The sequence below is a fragment of the Myotis myotis genome, unplaced genomic scaffold, assembly GCF_014108235.1.
Source record: "Myotis myotis isolate mMyoMyo1 unplaced genomic scaffold, mMyoMyo1.p scaffold_m19_p_1, whole genome shotgun sequence".
Lineage (NCBI taxonomy): Eukaryota > Metazoa > Chordata > Mammalia > Chiroptera > Vespertilionidae > Myotis > Myotis myotis.
The window spans coordinates 186,155,628-186,174,537 of NW_023416313.1; the positions used below are offsets into that span (position 1 = coordinate 186,155,628).

Here is an 18,910-nt window from a genome sequence, read left to right on the forward strand (position 1 = left end):
CTAGTTCCTCTCCTAGGGCATGAAGTGATAACTAAAGAAATAAATCACACTTACCACAGCTCCCTTGCCTCTCTGATGCAGCCAAGTCAAAGGCTGGGAGGAAAGGCATGTTTTTCTCCTAGTCACCAACCAGAGTGAGGAAGCTCTAAGTGGAGTTTCCTACCTTTTGGTTTTCAGATCCATGCTAAGAACTGCAGTTAAATATCAGCTACTAAAACAGCCTTCCTAAAACCACGTGAGGACCCTGACAATTGCATGTACTGAGCACTTTTTGTGTGTCTGCGCTTTAAATGTTATCCCTGTGCCTCAAAGGAGCCAAGCTGGCGGGCTAGGTGTCATATTTTGAGAGGTTGAGTCCCTCAGGTCACACAGGCAGCGAGCAGCAGAACTAGGATTTGAACCCATCCACCGGATGACAGCACCAGTGTTCTTACCCATACGCCTCCCACCATGCGCACACCGCCACTGTGATTCACGGCAAGCAAGGCCAATATCTCCCTTGGTTTTCCCTGCAGCCACTTCCCTGAGACCTGGCCGAACTCAGGAGGAGAAGCCAAGACAGATGGACTTTATAAGTAGAAGATCCGGGTTTCAGGTCCAGCTTCGCCCCTTCCTAGCTTTGTCGCCTTGGGCAGATCACTTAACCTTCCAGAGTCTCCATTTCCTCGCCTATGCCATGCAAGTTAGTGCTCGCTGGTGCACAGATCCAGAAGAGAATTCCAGCTCAGGCTTCGTGTTAAGCAAATGTTAGTTACCACACCCCTTCCCGAACCCACTAATTCAAACACTAGGTGGTGGCCCTTTCTCAGCCTCCTCACTGCCCTCCTCTTCAGCGTTCCTCTCCGCCACCTCCGCCACCGCCGCCTCCGCCACCCCTCCTCCCTAGTAGCTGCTGCTTCGTTTCCCCTCATTTCAGTAGCTTTCTGGACTCCTAGGAAGGACTGGCCGGGGTGCGCGCAGCTTTCCTTCTTCCCATTCGGCTCTGGGCAGGAGTCTGTCCTCCCGCAGGACCCGGAGCATCGGGACCCAGCGCTGCGCTCTCGGCTGCTCCGCGCGCCCTCACCGCCCGTGCCCGGTGCGCAGCTGGCCGCGCGTCCCGCCCCTCGGAGGGGTGTGCCCCGAGAGAGTTTAGATAGGAGGTGCCTGCTGGGCACACCCGGCAGCCCACGGAGCTTCCTCTGCGGCGCACGCGGAGCGGCCAGGATCTGCTCAGCCCCGGACGCGGGGGCCCCGGCCCTCCCGCCGCCTCCACGCCGCCCGCCATGAAGCCGTCGTTCCTCCGCTGCCAAAACACCACCTCGGTGGAGAAGGGCTACTCCGCGACCATGGGCTGGGTGCTCTTCAGCGCGGGCCTCCTGGGCAACCTGCTGGCCCTGGGGCTGCTGGCGCGCTCCGGGCTGTCGTCCTGCTCGCTGCGCTCGCCGCGCCCGCCGCCTTCGGTCTTCTACGTGCTGGTGTGCGGCCTGACCGTCACCGACCTGCTGGGCAAGTCCCTCTTGAGCCCCTTCGTGCTGGCGGCCTACGCGCAGAACCGGAGCCTGTGGGGGCTGGTGCCCCCGCCGGGCAGCTCTCTGTGCCAAGCCTTCGCCTTCTTCATGTCCTTCTTCGGCCTCGCTTCGACGCTGCAGCTCCTGGCCATGGCCCTGGAGTGCTGGCTCTCCCTGGGGCACCCCTTCTTCTACCGACGGCACATCACCCCGCGCCGGGGCGCGCTGGTGGCGCCCGTGGTGGGCGCCTTCTGCCTGGCTTTCTGCGCGCTGCCCTTCGCGGGCTTCGGCAAGTTCGTGCAGTACTGCCCGGGCACCTGGTGCTTCATCCAGATGGGGCACGAGGAGCGCTCGCCGTCGGTGCTGGGCTACTCGGTGCTCTACGCCAGCCTCCTGGCGCTGCTGGTCCTCGCCATCGTGCTGTGCAACCTGAGCGCCATGCGCAGCCTCTACTCCATGCACCGGCGGCTGCGGCGGCGCCGGCGTTCGCTCACCCGGGACCGCGTGGAGCCCGGCGCCGGCGAGAGGGTGGCGTCCCCGCCGCCCCTGGAGGAGCTGGATCACCTCCTGCTGCTGGCCCTCATGACCGTGCTCTTCACCTTGTGCTTCCTGCCTCTAATTGTGAGTCGCTCCTCGCCGAGGCCGCGGGTGCCGGGAGCGCGGAGGGCTGCGGGCGCGGGTGCGGGGCCGGGAGGGTGGAGCGCGCTCGACGCGGCGCCAGAGACCTGCGCCCCGGGCCAGGAGGGCTGGTTGCTGAGCTCCCCACATCGGGTTCCCTCCCTCCACTGCCCCAGGACACAGGATCAGTTTGTTGAGTGAGAAGAGGGAAAGTCAGAGAAAGCCGGGGAAAGACCGAGTCCCTGGGTGGCCCGGGGCCCCGCGAAACCTCTCCGGTTGGCAGAACCCTTTCCTCTCTGCTTCCCTCTGGGAAGGTAGGAGTTATTTCTGCGACTAGGAACTTCCACAGGGGTCCTCTCCTGCTTCCGGGTGACTAACGTTTGATTTCATTAGACCTGTCCATGCTTGTAATGGCATCCGTAGTGATCGAATGGGATCTGGGAGTTCTGCTCCCGGGTTTTGGCGTGGAAAGGGAATCAGAGAAGGTGTGATTCTGGTGTGCAGAGGCGAGTGGCTGAAAGCATAGGTTTAGTTTTTCCAAACTCCTGCGTAAGCTTAGAGGAGCCCGGTGCTGTGTCTGGTGCTGCTGCCCGCATGGGTCGTGGTGACTGAGGCGGAGAGGCTGTTGGGAAAGTACTTTTCAGTCACTGGTGTCATTTTGACAACCTGTCTGGACAGGTTGGTTTTCTTTCTGTCTTGGCAACCGAGGTGACAGGAAAGCCATTATCTCTGGTTTCAATTAACTAAAGGGGGTGGGGGTGGAGATTGAAGGTATTTCCTCCTGGGGTCCCGCCAAGACACCTGAGAGTGTGGCTGAGGCTTGAGAAAACCTTTTCAGTGTCACTCCTCCCCACAGGCCGCCCCCCGCCCCCACTCCCACCGCTGTATTTGTTCAACATGAGCAACATTTAAACAGATGTTCTGCCAATTCAATGCCTTTGGAGTTCTTGAGACTTCTGTGAATAGGAAAGTTACATTTCTTGTAGCAACGTAGCAATTTTGGATGTTACTTTCAAGGGTGGATGAAAGTGACATATGATGTGATTTTCCCTTAAGTGAAGGCTTTAAGGAGTGTGTGTGTGGGGGGGGGTGGGGAGGTGTCTATAGCTTCATCATGCAGAGTTAGGATCAGAGCGCCCCAAATAAGTCAATAAATCTGTAGCTATATAAATAGATATGGATATAGGTGTAGATATTTAGCAGTGGTTCTCAAATTTCACCATGCTCCGAATCATCAGCAGGACTTCTAAAAAACATAGCGAGCTGGACTCCATTCCCCAGAGTTTCTGAGTCAGACGTTTTTGAAGAATTCTCATTCTTGGCGAGTTCCCAGGCGAGGTGGGAGCTGCTGATCCAGGGATCACATTTGGAGAACCACACTCTGAAGTAGGACTTGGCCAACCACATCCCACAGGCCAAGTCCATCCTGCCCACTGTTTCTGTACAGCCATGAGATTAAGAATAGTTTTTACAAATGAACACTTGCAACCAATTTGATGATAGGACACACGAACTCTGAACCCCCAGTTAAGCCAAACATTATTCCAAGAAAAAAAGATTCTTATTATTCTCCTTAGTAGACATGTATTACCAAAAAAATAATAATTATTATACTTAATTATTATTACAGTAGAGGCTGGGTGCTCGAATTCATGCATGGCTGGGGTCCAGGCGGTTGGCCAGCAGCCCCGCCCCCTGGTTGAACTCCCCAAGGAACTCCCCGTGGAGGGAACAATTTGCATATTACCCTTTTATTATATAGGATTTTTAATTTCATTAATAAAAGTTGTAGGACATGTGTCTTCTCTCATCATATAAGTACCCCCCGAATATTCACTATTTGCTTTTTATCCTGTAAAATAGAAAATATTTACTGTCCAGCTCTTAATAGAACATGTTTGCAGACCCCCTGCTCTAAGCAACAGTCTTATTTACTTATGCTGTGATAAAAGCAGACGACAGCCAAGTGCCTGGCTATTATATCCTGAGCTTGAGTGCTTTAGGTAGAACAATGCCGAAAGCAGCATAATACAGGGAAAGAGCATCATATCTGGATTATCTCCAAGGGGAGTTAAGTGACTCATATGGGATTTCGAGGATTGATGGGAATAGTGGATTTGAAAATGATTTCCTAAAGCGTGTGTAAAATTCCAAAGATATGCAATGCAGACAGCATTCTCCACAGGAACTATCATTTTCTGGAAAGGATAGGAAATCCGCATCAGACACAGGTGTGATTAAGGTGCGTTCCTAACTAGCTATGACAGCAGCTTAGTTACCTTTCTAACCACAATTTCTCTCAGGCAAGGATAACCATACTTGCTCTGTAAGATAGCTATAAAGATCTGAAGATATATATATATATATTTCCATAATATACATATACACACTTTGAATAATTATAAAGGCAGTGTTGTTAAAATACATTCAAAATTGAGCTATCAGCTATTAAAGTGTGGATACATTTTGGGGGGAAACCCTGTATATATAGCACCTATCCAGGCACCTGGCCTAAAAAATTAGTGTCACTATTATCCCTAATTATTATTATTTCCACTTATTATTGCCTGCTGGCCATAGAACGTTAAGAAATATGGTCGCTGGATGGACATGGAGAGCATTATGCTAAGTGAAATAAGCCAGTCGGAGAAAGATAAATATCACATGCTCTCACTCATTTGTGGAATATAATGAACAACATAAACTGGTGAACAAAAATAGATCCAGAGGCAGAGAAGCATTGAACAGACCATCAAACTTCAGAAGGAAGGTGGGGGGCGGGGGGTAAGAGATCAACCAAAGGACTCGTATGCATGCATATGAGCATAACCAATGGACACAGACACTAGGGGTGTGAGGGCATGTGCTAGGGGGCAGGAGTGGCAGGGAGGGGTCAAAGGGGGGAAACGAGACATATGTAATACCTTAAACAATAAAGAAAAAAATAATAAAATGGATAAAACAAACAAACAAAAAAGAAATATGGTCTCCTCAGGAGACAGCATTATATTCTAAGGTAATGGTTCTCAAACTTGTTTTAGTCCAAGGACCCCTTTTTACTCTTAAAAATTACTAAGGACCCAAAGAGCTTTCATTTATGTGGATTATATGTATCAGTATTTCTCATGTTAGCAATTAAAAATAAGAAAAATTCTAAAATATGATTTCAAAACAAGTTAACAAAATGTACTTCTTTTATTTTTGCAAAGATGCAAGGAGAAAGCTGGGATTTCAAAAATGATTAAGTGAATGATAAAGATAGCAGGTAAAACAGAAAAACAAAAGCATGTTAAGAGCACAGAGGTACGGAGAACAGTCTCTGAAAATGCACAGATGTGTTTCTTAAACCAACTACCTTAGAAAGCTCTAGAAAACACAAGAATATGCCAGCACATATTCCATTAGCCCTGGCAATGGAATGGATGTCATCATACGTCAGGTAGCCTCCGTAAAACTCACTGTGTACCTCTGAGAGGACGAAAGGCAAAAAGGCAAACCATGTCTTTTTTATGAAGATAGTGTTGACCCTGCAGACACACTGAAAGGGCATTAGAGACCCCCACACTTTGGAAATCGCTCTTCAAGGAATGGATCTAGGGGAAGGGGGGAAACTTTAAGAAACACTTGTATTCATAGCATAAGTATTGCATTTCATTAAGCTGATGAAAAGTGTGTTGGAATATGCTTTTTAAAATTAACTTTGCTGTGGTGCTGAACTAGAGCATGATACTTAACTAGGTTGAATTTTCAAATTTCCAATTGGATACAGTAGGAAGAAAGTGAGCAAATACATGAGCTTTAGAGGCCGTTTTCAGCACGTTCTCTAACGTGGGTAACATATTCTCATCAAAATTACATTTATCTTAGAAAACCACAATGTATTGGAGGTTGGTAAGGAGCAGCGGTGGGTGAGAGGGTGTTCATGTGTAAGTTAGAGGTAATAACTGAGAGGTCTAGCAGCCACGTGAAGATAAGTCATTGCATATGTCCCAGTCCGTGGAGCCAGAGAAGCGGTGGAGGACACCCTGCGTGTACTGAGATAACGCCTGTGTGTGTTTCATTTTGATGCAGAAAGAAGGGGCAGGATGCTCTTTCCACAGGAGGCTCTTAGAGGCATGTAAGGATTGGTAGGCAAGAATCGGGCCCAGGGGAAAGGGTCAGGCGTGGATTTAAAGGGCTAGAGCAGAGGGCAGAGTATTGTGATGGGTGGACTGGATAGAAGAGGGCCTTAGAATCAAGAGAGCTCTTGAGAACGGAAATATCCCGCTAAGATAGGTCTCCAGAGTTGGCAATAGCAACATTTCCTCCAGGACTTCTAAATCCAACAGAGGGCGCTTTTCTCACACCGATTCTCTGTGTAAATTGACCTACTTAAAAAATGCCAGGTGTATATTCTGAGGTTATTCAGTATTTTAGCCTCTCTTATAGAAGCAGTTTATAAAGTATGTTCTAGAGCAGTGATGGCAAACCTTTTGAGCTCGGCGTGTCAGCATTTTGAAAAACCCTAACTTAACTCTGGTGCTGTGTCACATATAGAAATTTTTTGATATTTGCAACCATAGTAAAACAAAGACTTGTATTTTTGATATTTATTTTATATATTTAAATGCCATTTTACAAAGAAAAATCAGCCAAAAAAAATGAGCTCGCGTGTCACCTCTGACACGCGTGTCATAGGTTCGCCATCACTGTTCTAGAGAATACTTTTGATGGACAGAGATTTTTCAAAAGTCGAAATTGTGTTCAAATTGATAATTTGTAAGAATTAATAGAATGTGTACTTTGATCACTGCCATAAATGAAGTTGTCATATTGTTAGTAAACTAAAAAGTTAAAAATAAATTATATTAAATTAAAAGTCCAGGTACATATCAATACACTTCTATTACAAATCAGGTGACTTGAAAATACAATTAACCTAATAATATACAATAGGGTTAACTTGGACAAATACTGCTTAAAAATAAAATGATTTGTTTTAATTATATAAGTACCATTCATTTACCAAGGTCCCAGCTAGTCTAGTATTTTCACATATTTGGGATTACATTTTGCTGCACTACACTTCGAGAAGAAAGGAACGAATGTAAAGATGGACTCATGTAAGCATTTGCTTTTTAAATCAACCAAATTGCATAGCCTGTTGTCAGCCATTTATCCATCCAGCACATGTCTGTTACCTACAACAGTCAATATACTGTAAGTCACTGTGGAGATATAAAATGAGAAAAACATCACATTTGCCCACACAAGCTATAATAACGGGATGGGTGGGAGTAATTAGGCCCATAAGGGAGTTTAGAGAAGGAAGAGGTCCTCTCCTAGTTGATAAAATAATAACAATAATAGCTAATTATTGAGTTCCCATTATATGCTAGGACTTGTTGTCAAGGTTTTACTCATACCATGTTATTCAAATTTCCTGACAATCCTGGAAGGTAAGTACAAGTATCCCCACTGTGTAGCTGAGGGGACGGAATAACTTACCCGAAGTCACACAGCCAATGAGGGGACTCCAACCAGGAGACTCCGGCTCGGAAGTTGGTGTGCGTGGCCACTACTTCACTGGGACTCCCTGAAGTGGGTGATATTTGCGGTTGGTCCTGAGAGGCAATAGGATTTGGGCAAGCAATCAGTTTCCACTTCTAAAATGGAGATAATGGTTGTACTTCCTTCATGGGATTGTTATGAGGATGAAATGATGTTTTCAAAGTAAAATGCTTAGAACAGGGCCTGGGGACATGGGCATTAGCTATTATTGTCACTATTAGTATTATTAAGCCCAGATGATGCGAGAGGTCTTCCCGTCACGGTATATCTTCCTGAGTGTACTAGATGGGAGTGGCTGAGGCCACCAAAATGCTCTGTAGAGAGAGAGCAAAAAAGTAAGGAAACAATGATGGGAAAACACATCTTCTCCAGCAGATGTCCCTTGATTGCCCTAAGTGGGTGTGGTCTGTGCACTTATTCATGTCTCCTCCCACCAATGTTGAGTTAGCCTATTTCCTGTCCCATTAGGGTCCATTTTGTCCCATTATGGATTTAGAATCTCAGTAGGCACAGCGAGTATAATAGCATCATGAAAAAGTGGCTGGCCTCCAGAGGAGAGGGAGGTAGTGGTAGTGCTGGGCTAGGCAGCAGTGTTGGCTGAATGGCAGGAAAAGCCCTTCAGTAGTTTGCAGGCTCTGAGGGGGCCACAGAGACCTCAGAGAGGATCGAGGCAGTAGGAGTGACTGGGCACAGGTAAGTAGGCTTATATTTCTATGTGTGTGTTTTTTTTCCCTAGTGTGAAAAGAGGATGTTGACCTCGGAAAGGTAACCATCTATGCTAAGTAATTAACATGAGTTGGCCAGGTCCTTTTGCAGGTCTCCTGTCTTTCATTGGAGTATTTCCTGTCTCTTCACAGCCCCTCGACCAGTGGTTCTCAACCTTGGCTGCATGTTAGAATCACCTGGGAATCTTTTTAAAATCCTGATTTCCGGGCCTCATCCTCCGGCAATTCTGTGTCTTTGTTACTAATGTTGTGGCCCCACCCCATAACAAAGAAACAGAATTTCCAGAGGATGAGGCCCAGAAATCAGGATTTTAAAAAGATTCCCAGGTGATTCTAATGTGCAGCCAAGATTGAGAACCACTGCCCTAGACGCTGCTATTTCATTGATGTCTCTGTACGTGTGACATTTCACAAGGGTGACTTATTTCTGAATTGACTAATAAGAGAGGATAGGGTTCTGGCCGGTTTGGCTCAGAGAATAGAGCCTCAGCCTGCGGACTGAAGGGTCTCGGGTTCAATTCCAGTCAAGGGCACATGCCCAGGTTGTGGGCTCGATCCCAGTAGGGGGCGTTACAGGAGGCAGCCGACCAATGATTCTCTCTCATCCTCGATGTTTCTATCCCTCCCTTTCCCTTCCTTTCTGAAATCAATAAAAATATAGGTTTGTTTGGTTTTTTTTAAAAGAGAGGATAGGAAGTAGGCAGAAGAAAGAAAGGAGAACTGAAGGGAATATGGGAGGAGAACCTCAGTATTTATGGACGTGTTTGTAAAAGATTCAGTGGACTGGATTAGTCCCACCTCAGCTCCTCCTCTGCTGGGCCAGGCAGGGACCTAGAAACTCCCATGCTCACAGCAGGTAGAACAGCCTCTAGGGCAGTGGTTCTCAACCTGTGGGTCGAGACCCCTTTGGGGGTCGAACGACCCTTTCATAGGGGTCGCCTAAGACCATCGGAAAACACACATATATAATTACATATTGTTTTTGTGATTAATCACTATGCTTTAATTATGTTCAATTTGTAACAATGAAATTGGGGGTCACCACAACATGAAGAACTGTATTAAAGGTTTGCGGCATTAGGAAGGTTGAGAACCACTGCTCTAGGGACTTAGACCGGGACTCCCAGGAGTCCCCACTTCCACGGAGCCTCCCATGTTGGCTCTGCACCGTCCAGGCTCTTCACTTGCACCCATCAGCTGCAGTAAATTTTCCCCAAATGCATATTCCAAGCCGAGCTGCCATATTCTTACAGAAAAGTGATGTATCCTGATTGAAATAAGTGAATGTATTGCTGCCATCAACCTTTCAACATTATAATGGATATATTTTCCCTTTAACACAGTATCGTGCTTACTATGGAGCATTTAAAGCTGTCACCAAGAAAAACAGAACTTCTGAAGAAGCCGGAGACCTCAGTGCCTTGCGTTTTATATCTGTGATCTCAATTGTGGACCCTTGGATTTTCATCATTTTCAGGACATCAGCATTTCGAATGTTTTTTCACAAGATTTTCATAAGGCCGCTTACGTATAGAAACAGGCACATCAATGCCTGCCAAACTCAGATGGAAAGTCTTACAGCGTCCGGTAAGCTGAGGAACGTATCCCATTTACCATCAAAGAACCATGCTAACAACATTTCCATTTAAACCCTCCGAAGTTATCTCCCAGAACAAAACATCTAAATGTGTTTTCAAAAGTATTTGATATCCTAACAAGGCATTCTTACTCTAGTATATACTTGAACCAGTTAGGTACATTTTCTTTTTCATTTCAAGGTATTACTAGTGACTAGATTTTAAATGTTGTGAGCAACGTTAAAAGTTTTAAAGCAATGACATTAATTGTTCCAACATTTGTATTTGGTGTCCCTCGTTTTCTAGAGAGGCCTTGAGACGGCTGGGTCTACACCAGTAGAAGCACCACTGTTTACAGTTATGTGATGGGTGTTCTTAAAATTCCTTATTCATTTCTAGTGAAGCCTGCTTTTTTTATTGTGTATCACAATGACCCATTTATTATTATTTTTCCAACTGATCTAAGTCTGTCTGAATTATAGATGTTCCTCAGAGAAATGCGATGGGAAATACAGCCACGTCAGGGGTTTGGAGAGGCGAAGCTATAAATAAGTAGGTTTAAGGCAAGATGTGACTATGCCCACTACCCAGAGAAGAAAAATTAATGTTTATCGTTTGAAGTGCAGTTTCCGGTGTATTGAAGCAGGGATATCAGTAGGAATCAAAATTTGGGAATGGCTACAAAATACTGTTTCAATTTTTGGTACCTGCATTTTACAGTTTTACCATATTAATGGATGTTGGGGAGGAAGGATTTATGCTTCTTTGAAAGCAGTGATGTGAGAATTTCCAGAGAGCCGAGCAGAGCTGAGCCATGTTTACTCCCTGTGGTTGTGCGAAGCCGCAGGGCATTCAGCAGAGCGAAAAGCCCGCCCAGGACTCAGTCAACCTCAGCTGAGGGTGGTGGCAGGGACCTTAACATCTACCTATTGACAGCCGTATTCTGCTCTTTGTGGAAACAGTAAGATCTTGTGGAGGTTCCGGAGAGCTCTGCACTTTTAAAACGAGCAGGATGGGCTCAGATGGAGCACAGCTGAGCACTTTAATTGTCCATTAAATGTTTACAAAGGTTAGCAACACTATGAAAAAGGAACAAGAGGGGAAGATACACTGCAGCTGTTAAACTAAACAAGCACACAGGTAAAAGCTTTTACCTTTGGTGAAAAAAACAGATGGGGGACATTCGGGCATTTTCAGCATCTCCAGAGTCCCTTGGTACCCTGACACACGCAGACTCTGAGATGGAGAGCCGGCTGCCCTTGAACAGACCCGAGACGCCGGGTCAACCATCCCTTCCAAAGACAAGAGCATTGGACTTATTGCCAACAGAGCAGCAACCCCAGTTTGCACCTTTGGTTTATATCAATGATGATATTAACCTGGATACACGTGTGTGTGTGTGTGTGTGTGTGTGTGTGTGTGTGTGTGTGTGTGTAGCAACACTGTGAAGTGGCCAATTAGGAATACCTGAATTATAATTTTGGGAGTATGATGGGGTGAAAAATGCAGTCATTTTCAAAGTTTAATTTTCATTTGTATATTTAATATGTGAGTACATACATGTTTTATTGTGGAGGAAGTGAAGTTTTTTGTGTTCGCCTTTTGGAAGATGTGTTGTGATCATTGTCAAGGTCACCTGAAAAGGTCACAGATGAATCAATAAACATCTTTATAATATTTTGCAGAGGAAATTACTTTTCTTCTAAAAAAGAAAGAGGTTTTGTTTTCTTTTTTGAATAAACAATTCCAGGAGTACTTCTTTCTTTAGCAGTTTAATGGGCTGTTTTACCAGCATTTATCCTTTCTCTACAAAATGGAGATAAGCTACCCTGATGATGTTCATGTTAAGTTAAAAATCAACACTTCCTTGATCTTCATTGATTTAGTCATTGACACGTACATTGTACCAGGGTTAGTGCTGAGGAAAAGAACACATTTGACTCAGAGCTGGCCCAGGAGCCATGGGGGACACAGGCTCCTACAATTACAGTAGAGGGTAGAAATCCCAATAGCGAATGTGCACACAGAGCTGTTAGAAGAGGAGGCCTTGACTAGAGGGGACGTGAAGCATTGTCAGAGCTTTCAGTGAGAAGATGCTAAGGCAAGAATTGAAAATGAGTAGGAATTTTGACTCCAGTTCAAAACTGGACAACGGACACAAAGCTGTGATTTACATAAGAGGCGATACATATGGTTAATAAATGCAGAAAAATGTCCTGCCTAATCAGAAAAGTGTGAAATTAAAATCAAATTCTCAAGGACCAAACGAAGTATGACTCTCAATAACAGAGGCTCTGATGAAGTAAGAGCAACACGAATATTGCCCTGGTGAGTTTGTCAGTGTGTCCACCTTTTCTTTTCTTGATAGCAACCTGACAGTGTAGATCAAGAGCCTAAAAGTGTTCTTTTCTACTGTTCCGGTCACCCCAACTTAGAATTCTCTCCCAGAAAACTATCAGAGGGGTGGGCACAGTTATGTACAAAACTTCATTTACAATAGTTAAGATTTGGAAACAGCCTAAGTGCCCATCAGCAGATGAGTGGATTAAAAAACTGTGGTACACACAATGGAATACTATGCTGCCGAAAAAAAGAAAGAACTCTTACTGTTTGCAACAACATGGATAGGCCTGGAGAGCATTATGCTAAGTAAAATAAGCCAGTCAGAGAAAGATAAGTATCACATGATCTCACTCACTTGTGGAATATAATGAACAACAAAACTCTTCTTTGTAGCATTATACATAGTAGCATGAAAAATGAAAAGGAAACCATCTAAATGGCCAAAGCAAGGGTTAAACAAACTCTTTAGAAATATACACACACACAAACATATATGAACGTTATACAGCCATTAAATAATGTTTTCAACTCATTTATGAAAAATGAGAAGAAAGCTTGTAGTGCAATAGTAGGTGAAAAATAAAAGCATGTTACAAACTGAGTATGATCCATAAAAGTACATATGTAGAAAATACCTTGAAAAAAATAAATGAAAGTGTGAACCAGTTACCTTTTTTATGAATATATTTTACATAATTCTTTGTATTTTTCCAGGTATAAAAATAAATCCATATTTCTTTTACATGAAATTATTTTTCCTCCCTCCTACCTCCCCCCTAAAATTAATTTTTAAAAGAATGAATAGAAATGGGCCAAGCAAACAAAGGGGAAAAGGCACAAAGGGAAGCTCTCCAGTCTAAGGAATGGTGTGTGCAAAGCCACAGAGGCATAAAGGAGACGGCCGTATCCAAGCTCCGTTAGTAACTCCATTGGCAGGGATTTGGGATTATGAGCAAAGGAGGCTGGCAAAGAAGCTGAAAACAGAGGCAAGTTTCCCATCATAAAGGGTGTTAGGTGCAGCAGGGAAGGGCTGCAGCTCTGTGAGGCCTGGACACTCACCGCAGACTTTGAAGCCAGGGTGCAATCAGAATGGAGGTTGCGGAAGATCATACTGGTGGCCCGGACTGTGGACAGGGCAGGTGGGGGCGCCAGATGGGTGGACGTAGGTGTGCTGGGCCCTGTGCAGCTATGTACAGTCAGGGGACTAGACCAGGGCGCTGACTAAAGAAGTGAGTGGGACCCAAGGACAGCCCTGGTCCTGCTTTCCTGGCTGTGGGCTGCATCAGCTCAGAGGAAAGTGCCCCTTTTTATGCCCTTTCTATTTGGAGGGGCACAAAGACACCGAATATGCAGGCCCCGGAGTGCCCTCCTGCAAGGGAGGGAAAGAGGCAAGGAGCTGCTGAATTCGAGCAGTGGGAGGGAGGGATGGGTCGCACAGCTTTAGTAGGTACAGCTGATGGGAAGGATTCCAGCTTATGATGACTCCGTCGTGCCTTTTGTTCCTTCAGTTGCATTTATTTAACAATTTCCTGCTTCTTAGTTTCCAAGTTTCAATATATTCAGAAACAAGTTAGGAAAGGAAAAGATTCTGAAAGAACTCCCATTTCCCTCAGTGTATCTGAACAAAAGATTGCAGCACTGAATCCCAGATGACGTTTCTGGGTCATCTCTGGACTTTAATTTTAATACTACCCAGCCAAGTGCATAAGGGCCAACTATTAGGAAGGTTCACTTTGTTCAGAAATCCATCAAAGGTGACTGAGCCAGGCACTACTGAAACGTTAGGGGAGAGAAGGAATCCCAGAAATGCCAAGATGACCCCGGAACTCACCAGCCATGCAGCCTCCTTGCGCATGGTCTCCAGGCTCCAGCCCAGTGCTCCTCCAAGCCCGTGGTCTGGACCAGCATCACCTGGAACTTGTTAGAAATGTTAGCTTCTCCGGCCCCACCCAGACCCACTGGATCAGAATCTCTGGAGGTGGGGCCGGCAAGCTGTGCTTTAACAAGCCCTCCAGGTGATTCTCATGCCAGTTAAAGTTTGAGAACCACTGATCCATAAAAAAAAAAAAAAAAAAAAAAAAAAAGCCAAGAAAATAAAAGATGCAATAGACTCCATTTATAATGTTCCTCTGCTCTCTGGATCTCAGATCTAATCACTCACACCTGACTTCCTCTATTCTCTTCAACTATTTTTCCCCCTAACAACTAACATGTACTGGAAACATGTTATAAATATACTAGAGGCCCAGTGCACGAAATTCATGCAGGGCGGGGGGGGGGGGGATGGAGGGAGGTAGGGGGCCTCAGCCTGACCTGCACCCTTTTGTAATCCGGGACCCCTCAGGGGATGTCCAACTGCTGGATGTCCTGATGTCTGTTCCATGTTTCCATGCCTGTGCGTTGAGTGTCTGCCCCCTGGTGATAATTGTGTCATATATAAAAGCCTAAGCAACCGTTACAACCACATGACCGGAATGATTGGCCAACCAGTCACTATGATGCACACAGATGACCAGGGAGAAGATGCTCAATGCAGGAGCTGCCCCCTGGTGGTCAGTGCACTTCCACAGCCAACCTCCCACGACCGCCGGTGGCATCAGCATCCAGTGTCTGTTCCTTCTGTGCTCAGCCCAGCGACCATCGCCTCCTCTCCTGACCCCTCCGAGGCCTTTGGCCCTGGGCTGGGATGGGGAACCGGGGGTGGGTGGCAGCTGACACGGCCCCTTTCCCAGGGGGGCTGAGGGCCGGCTTCCTCCTCAGGGCTAGTGGCCAACCTCCTGCGCACCCTGTCCCTCCCTCCGGCTGGCAAGCCCTGATTGGCCCGTGGTCCATCCCCCGGCCCTCCCGCCGACCAACAGCCCCAATCAGCCTGGCCCTGATCAGCCTTGGGTGCCGGCCAGGCCTAGGGACCCCACCTGTGCACGAATTCGTACACTGGGCCTCTACTATACTAGTACATATATTGAATAAAAGGTGTTCTCTTCCATTATCTCCCCCAAACATAAGTATCTCCATTAAGAGGCTATAATTTGGGCAGGGAGTCCTCTGTATCTGATGAGGAATGTAAGGATTTTTTCTTAGGCCATCCAAAGGTGAAAATAGTAAATGCAGGAGGGAATATTCTTGTTCCATATTTATCCCTACTGCCCTAGAAATTATGGAAATTAACTTGCTTCGATTCTATCCAGGAAATAGCAATTCACAATTAACCATGTAAAAAGTTTGTTTACTAGGCGATTTTAACGTTGTTGAAACAACCTTATCTTACTGGAGCGGAGTGTTTGGTTCCCTCTCCTGTAACTCCGTGCATGAGTGAGGCTGGAATTGCCATTCTGGGTATTTCCAGGACAGCTTCTAGGTGGAGGAAAGCTGAGCTTACCGGTAAGGGGTGGGACTGGAATTAGGGCTTGCTCTCCCTGCCTTTCCAGAATTGCCTCACTCAAAGTGAAGTTTTCAATCTTCCAGACCAGCAGTTGCCAACCTTTCAGACTTCACAGACCACCAGTGGTTCGAGGACCACCGGTTGGCGACCGCTGTTCCAGACAATTTTTAAAAACTGCATGTAGTCAGGAGAAGGTGTTTAGAATCCATCATGCTCTGGTTACATATACTCTGTATATGGGAGAAGAACTTAATTTTTTTTCTTTTTGCTACCTAAATGCTAAAAACAGTAAGAACAATAAAGCACAGTCAAGTCAAATCTGGTAAGAAAGTATATTTTAAAGTCAAGGTCATTGGACCTTATAATGATTCATAGAAAGTATTTAGAATCCAATTGGAAGGACAAGACAAATTAGAAGTTAAAAATAATATAATGTCATGCAAATGTTACCAAGTGCTACAGTATGGTCTTAGATTTTAATGCAGCAAAGCTCCAAATCAAAGATAATTATTTAGGACTAGAGGCCCAGTGCACAAAAATTTGTGCACTCGGGGGATGGGGGGGTCCCTCAGCCCAGCCTGTGCCCTCTCGCAGTCTGGGATCCCTCAGGAGATAACGACCTGCTGGCTTAGGCCTGCTCCCAGGTGGCAGAGGGCAGGCCCAATCCCTAGGTGCAGACCCTGGTTGGCCTCAAAGAGGGCTGATTGGGGAGTTGGGGCACCGCCCCCTATCACACTCAAGGCAGGGTCGATGGGGAGGTTGCAGCGCCACCCCCTGTCATGCACAGAGCAGGGCCAATCAGGGGGTTGGGGCGCTGCCCCGTCACACTGATCCCGGTGCTGGGAGGCATATTACCCTTTGACTATATAGGATAGAGGCCTGGTGCACGGGTGGGGCCGGCTGGTTTGCCCTGAAGGGTGTCCTGGATCAGGGTGAGGGTCCCCACTGGGGTGCCTGGCCAGCCTGGGTGAGGGGATGATGGCTGTTTGCAGCTGGTCACACACCCTTCAGGGTGAGGGTCCCCACTGGGGTGCCTGGCCAGTCTGGGTGAGGGGCTGAGGGCTGTTTTCAGGCTGGCAGGTGATGGAAGCTCCCAACTGCTCCTTTTTTTCTTTTTTTTTTTTTAATTCTGGGCCAGCTTTAGCTCTGAGGCTCCAGCTCTTAGGCCTCCACTGCTGAAAGCAGGTTTCTGGCCTTTGTTTACCTTCTGTATTTGAAACAATGTTGTGATCCTGCTGGCTGAAGCCCGGCAACTAAAGCAGGTTTCTGGGGTTTTGTTTAGCTTCTATATTTGTAACATAGTTGCTCAGAGTTGCAGCTCAGAAGCTGGCAGCGGCAGGCAGGGAACGTTGGAGTCCTCCATCACTGAAGCAAGCAAGCCTCATGTTCGCTTCCAGCTGCCTGGCTGCCGGCCACCATCTTGACTGGCAGTTAATTTGCATATCGCCCTGATTAGCCAATGGGAAGGGTAGCAGTAGTACGCTAATTACCATGTTTCTCTTTTATTAGATAGGATTAGTCTTATAGTGCATTGTATAGACACCTGGGCAAACAAAGAAATTCGTAGCTTACCAACATCAATTTCTTATCAGCACAAAATAAGATATAGAAAAAGTAAGTGCCATTCAACACAATTTATAATGAACTGGGAAAGACTTCTCTTTTTTTTTTTTTAACTACGGATACAAGGCTGGCTGCATCAGAATAATTTTGGAGAGCTTGTTAGAAATGTAGATTACTGGGCCTGGCCTCTGGGCTGGGGTTTAGATTTTTAAAAATATTTTTAATTGATTTTTAGAGAGAGAGGAAGGGAGAGGGATAGAGAGAGAAATATTGATGAGAGAAGAACATCATCAATCAGCTGCCTCCTGCACACACCCTACTGGAAATGAAGCCCCCAACCTGAGTATGTGCTCTGACCAGGAATCAAACCGGTGACCTCTCGGTTTCTGGGTTGATGCTCAATCACTGAGCAATACCAGCTGGTTGGGAAAGACTTCTTTAATTCCCTCAAATTTAAAAATGTCCCAGAGAGTTATCAATTTAGTTGTTTGTTTGTTTTTTAAAAAGTGTGCCATAACTGATTTGGCTCAGTGGATAAAACATCGGCCTGAGGACTGAAGGGTCCTGGGTTCAATTCCAGTCAAGGGCACATGCCTGGACTGTACCTCCATGCAGGGGGCATGCAGGAGGCAGCTGATCAATGATTCTCTTTCATCATTGATGTTTCTATTTCTCTCTCCCTCTCCATTCTTCTCTGAAATCAATAAAAATATATTTTTCAAAAAAGTGTAATGACTTATTGGTCATGACTGGCATGTCCAAAACAAAATGACCCCCCTCAAATGCTACAATAGAAACAAGGCTCTAACCTTAAAATGTGAACAAAACTTATTTTGATCAAATAATATGGCAATTAAAGTACAAAGAAAAAAGCACTAGAAACATGAGAAATGGAAAAATTCACTATTGTCATGCCCCACCATCAATTAAAGGTAGTACAAATAGACAAAAAGATATTTGTTTAAATATGTTTATACTAGAGGCCCTGTGCACGAAATTCGGTGGTGGGGGGGGGTTGTCCCTCAGCCCAGCCTGTACCCTCTCGCAGTCCGGGAGCCCTCAGGAGATGTCCAACTGATGGCTTAGGCCCAGGAGCAGGCCTCAGCCATCAGTCGGACATGGTTAGCGCTGCCATGGAGGCGGGAGAAGCTCCTGCCACTGCCACTGCCACTGCCACTGCCACTGCTGCAGCTGTGAGCCGGGCTTCTGGCTAAGCGGTGCTCCCCCTGTGGGAGAGCACTGACCACCAGGGGGCAGCTCCTGCATTGAGCGTATGCCCCCTGGTGGTCAGGGGGCATCATAGTGACCGGTTGTTCCACCATTTGGTCAATTTGCATATTAGCCTTTTATTATATAGGATTTCTGTTGTCACATCACTCAAAACTCAGATTTTCACTCAATATGTATACCTATAAAGGTCTGTTTGTAAGCATAGGTGATGATACAGACTTACAATTCACTTTGGGGGCCTTAGGCGCACCTCAAAAAGACATGCAGTGGTCCTCCAGAGTAGCTTAAACAGATGGTCAACAAGAGGCTGAGTGACTGTGAAAGGTACATCCCATATGGAAAATGGTACTGTGAGCAGAGAAAATGAACAATTTTTAAAATACAAGCTCCAAAGTCATAAGGACAAACTCTGGCTGTTAGATGTTAGTCTGTGAT

The 18,910-nt window shown here is 46.1% G+C and overlaps 1 protein-coding gene across 3 annotated transcripts; it reads left to right on the forward strand.

Annotated features, from left to right (window-relative positions):
- The first annotated feature begins 833 nt into the window (after positions 1–833).
- Positions 834–12,969, forward strand: PTGDR (prostaglandin D2 receptor). Of its 3 annotated transcripts, XM_036307021.1 has the most exons (3): positions 834–2,108; positions 8,392–8,420; positions 9,724–9,970. In XM_036307021.1, exons 1-3 carry the CDS (start codon positions 1,263–1,265, stop codon positions 9,818–9,820), a joined length of 972 nt encoding a protein of 323 aa, XP_036162914.1. In that variant the 5' UTR covers positions 834–1,262; the 3' UTR covers positions 9,821–9,970. The 3 variants fall into 3 exon arrangements, with proteins under 3 accessions (XP_036162914.1, XP_036162923.1, XP_036162905.1); XM_036307030.1 differs by lacking the exons at positions 8,392–8,420; positions 9,724–9,970 and adding an exon at positions 5,315–6,671; XM_036307012.1 differs by lacking the exon at positions 8,392–8,420 and having other exon boundaries at positions 846–2,108; positions 9,724–12,969.
- Positions 12,970–18,910: the final 5,941 nt, after the last annotated feature.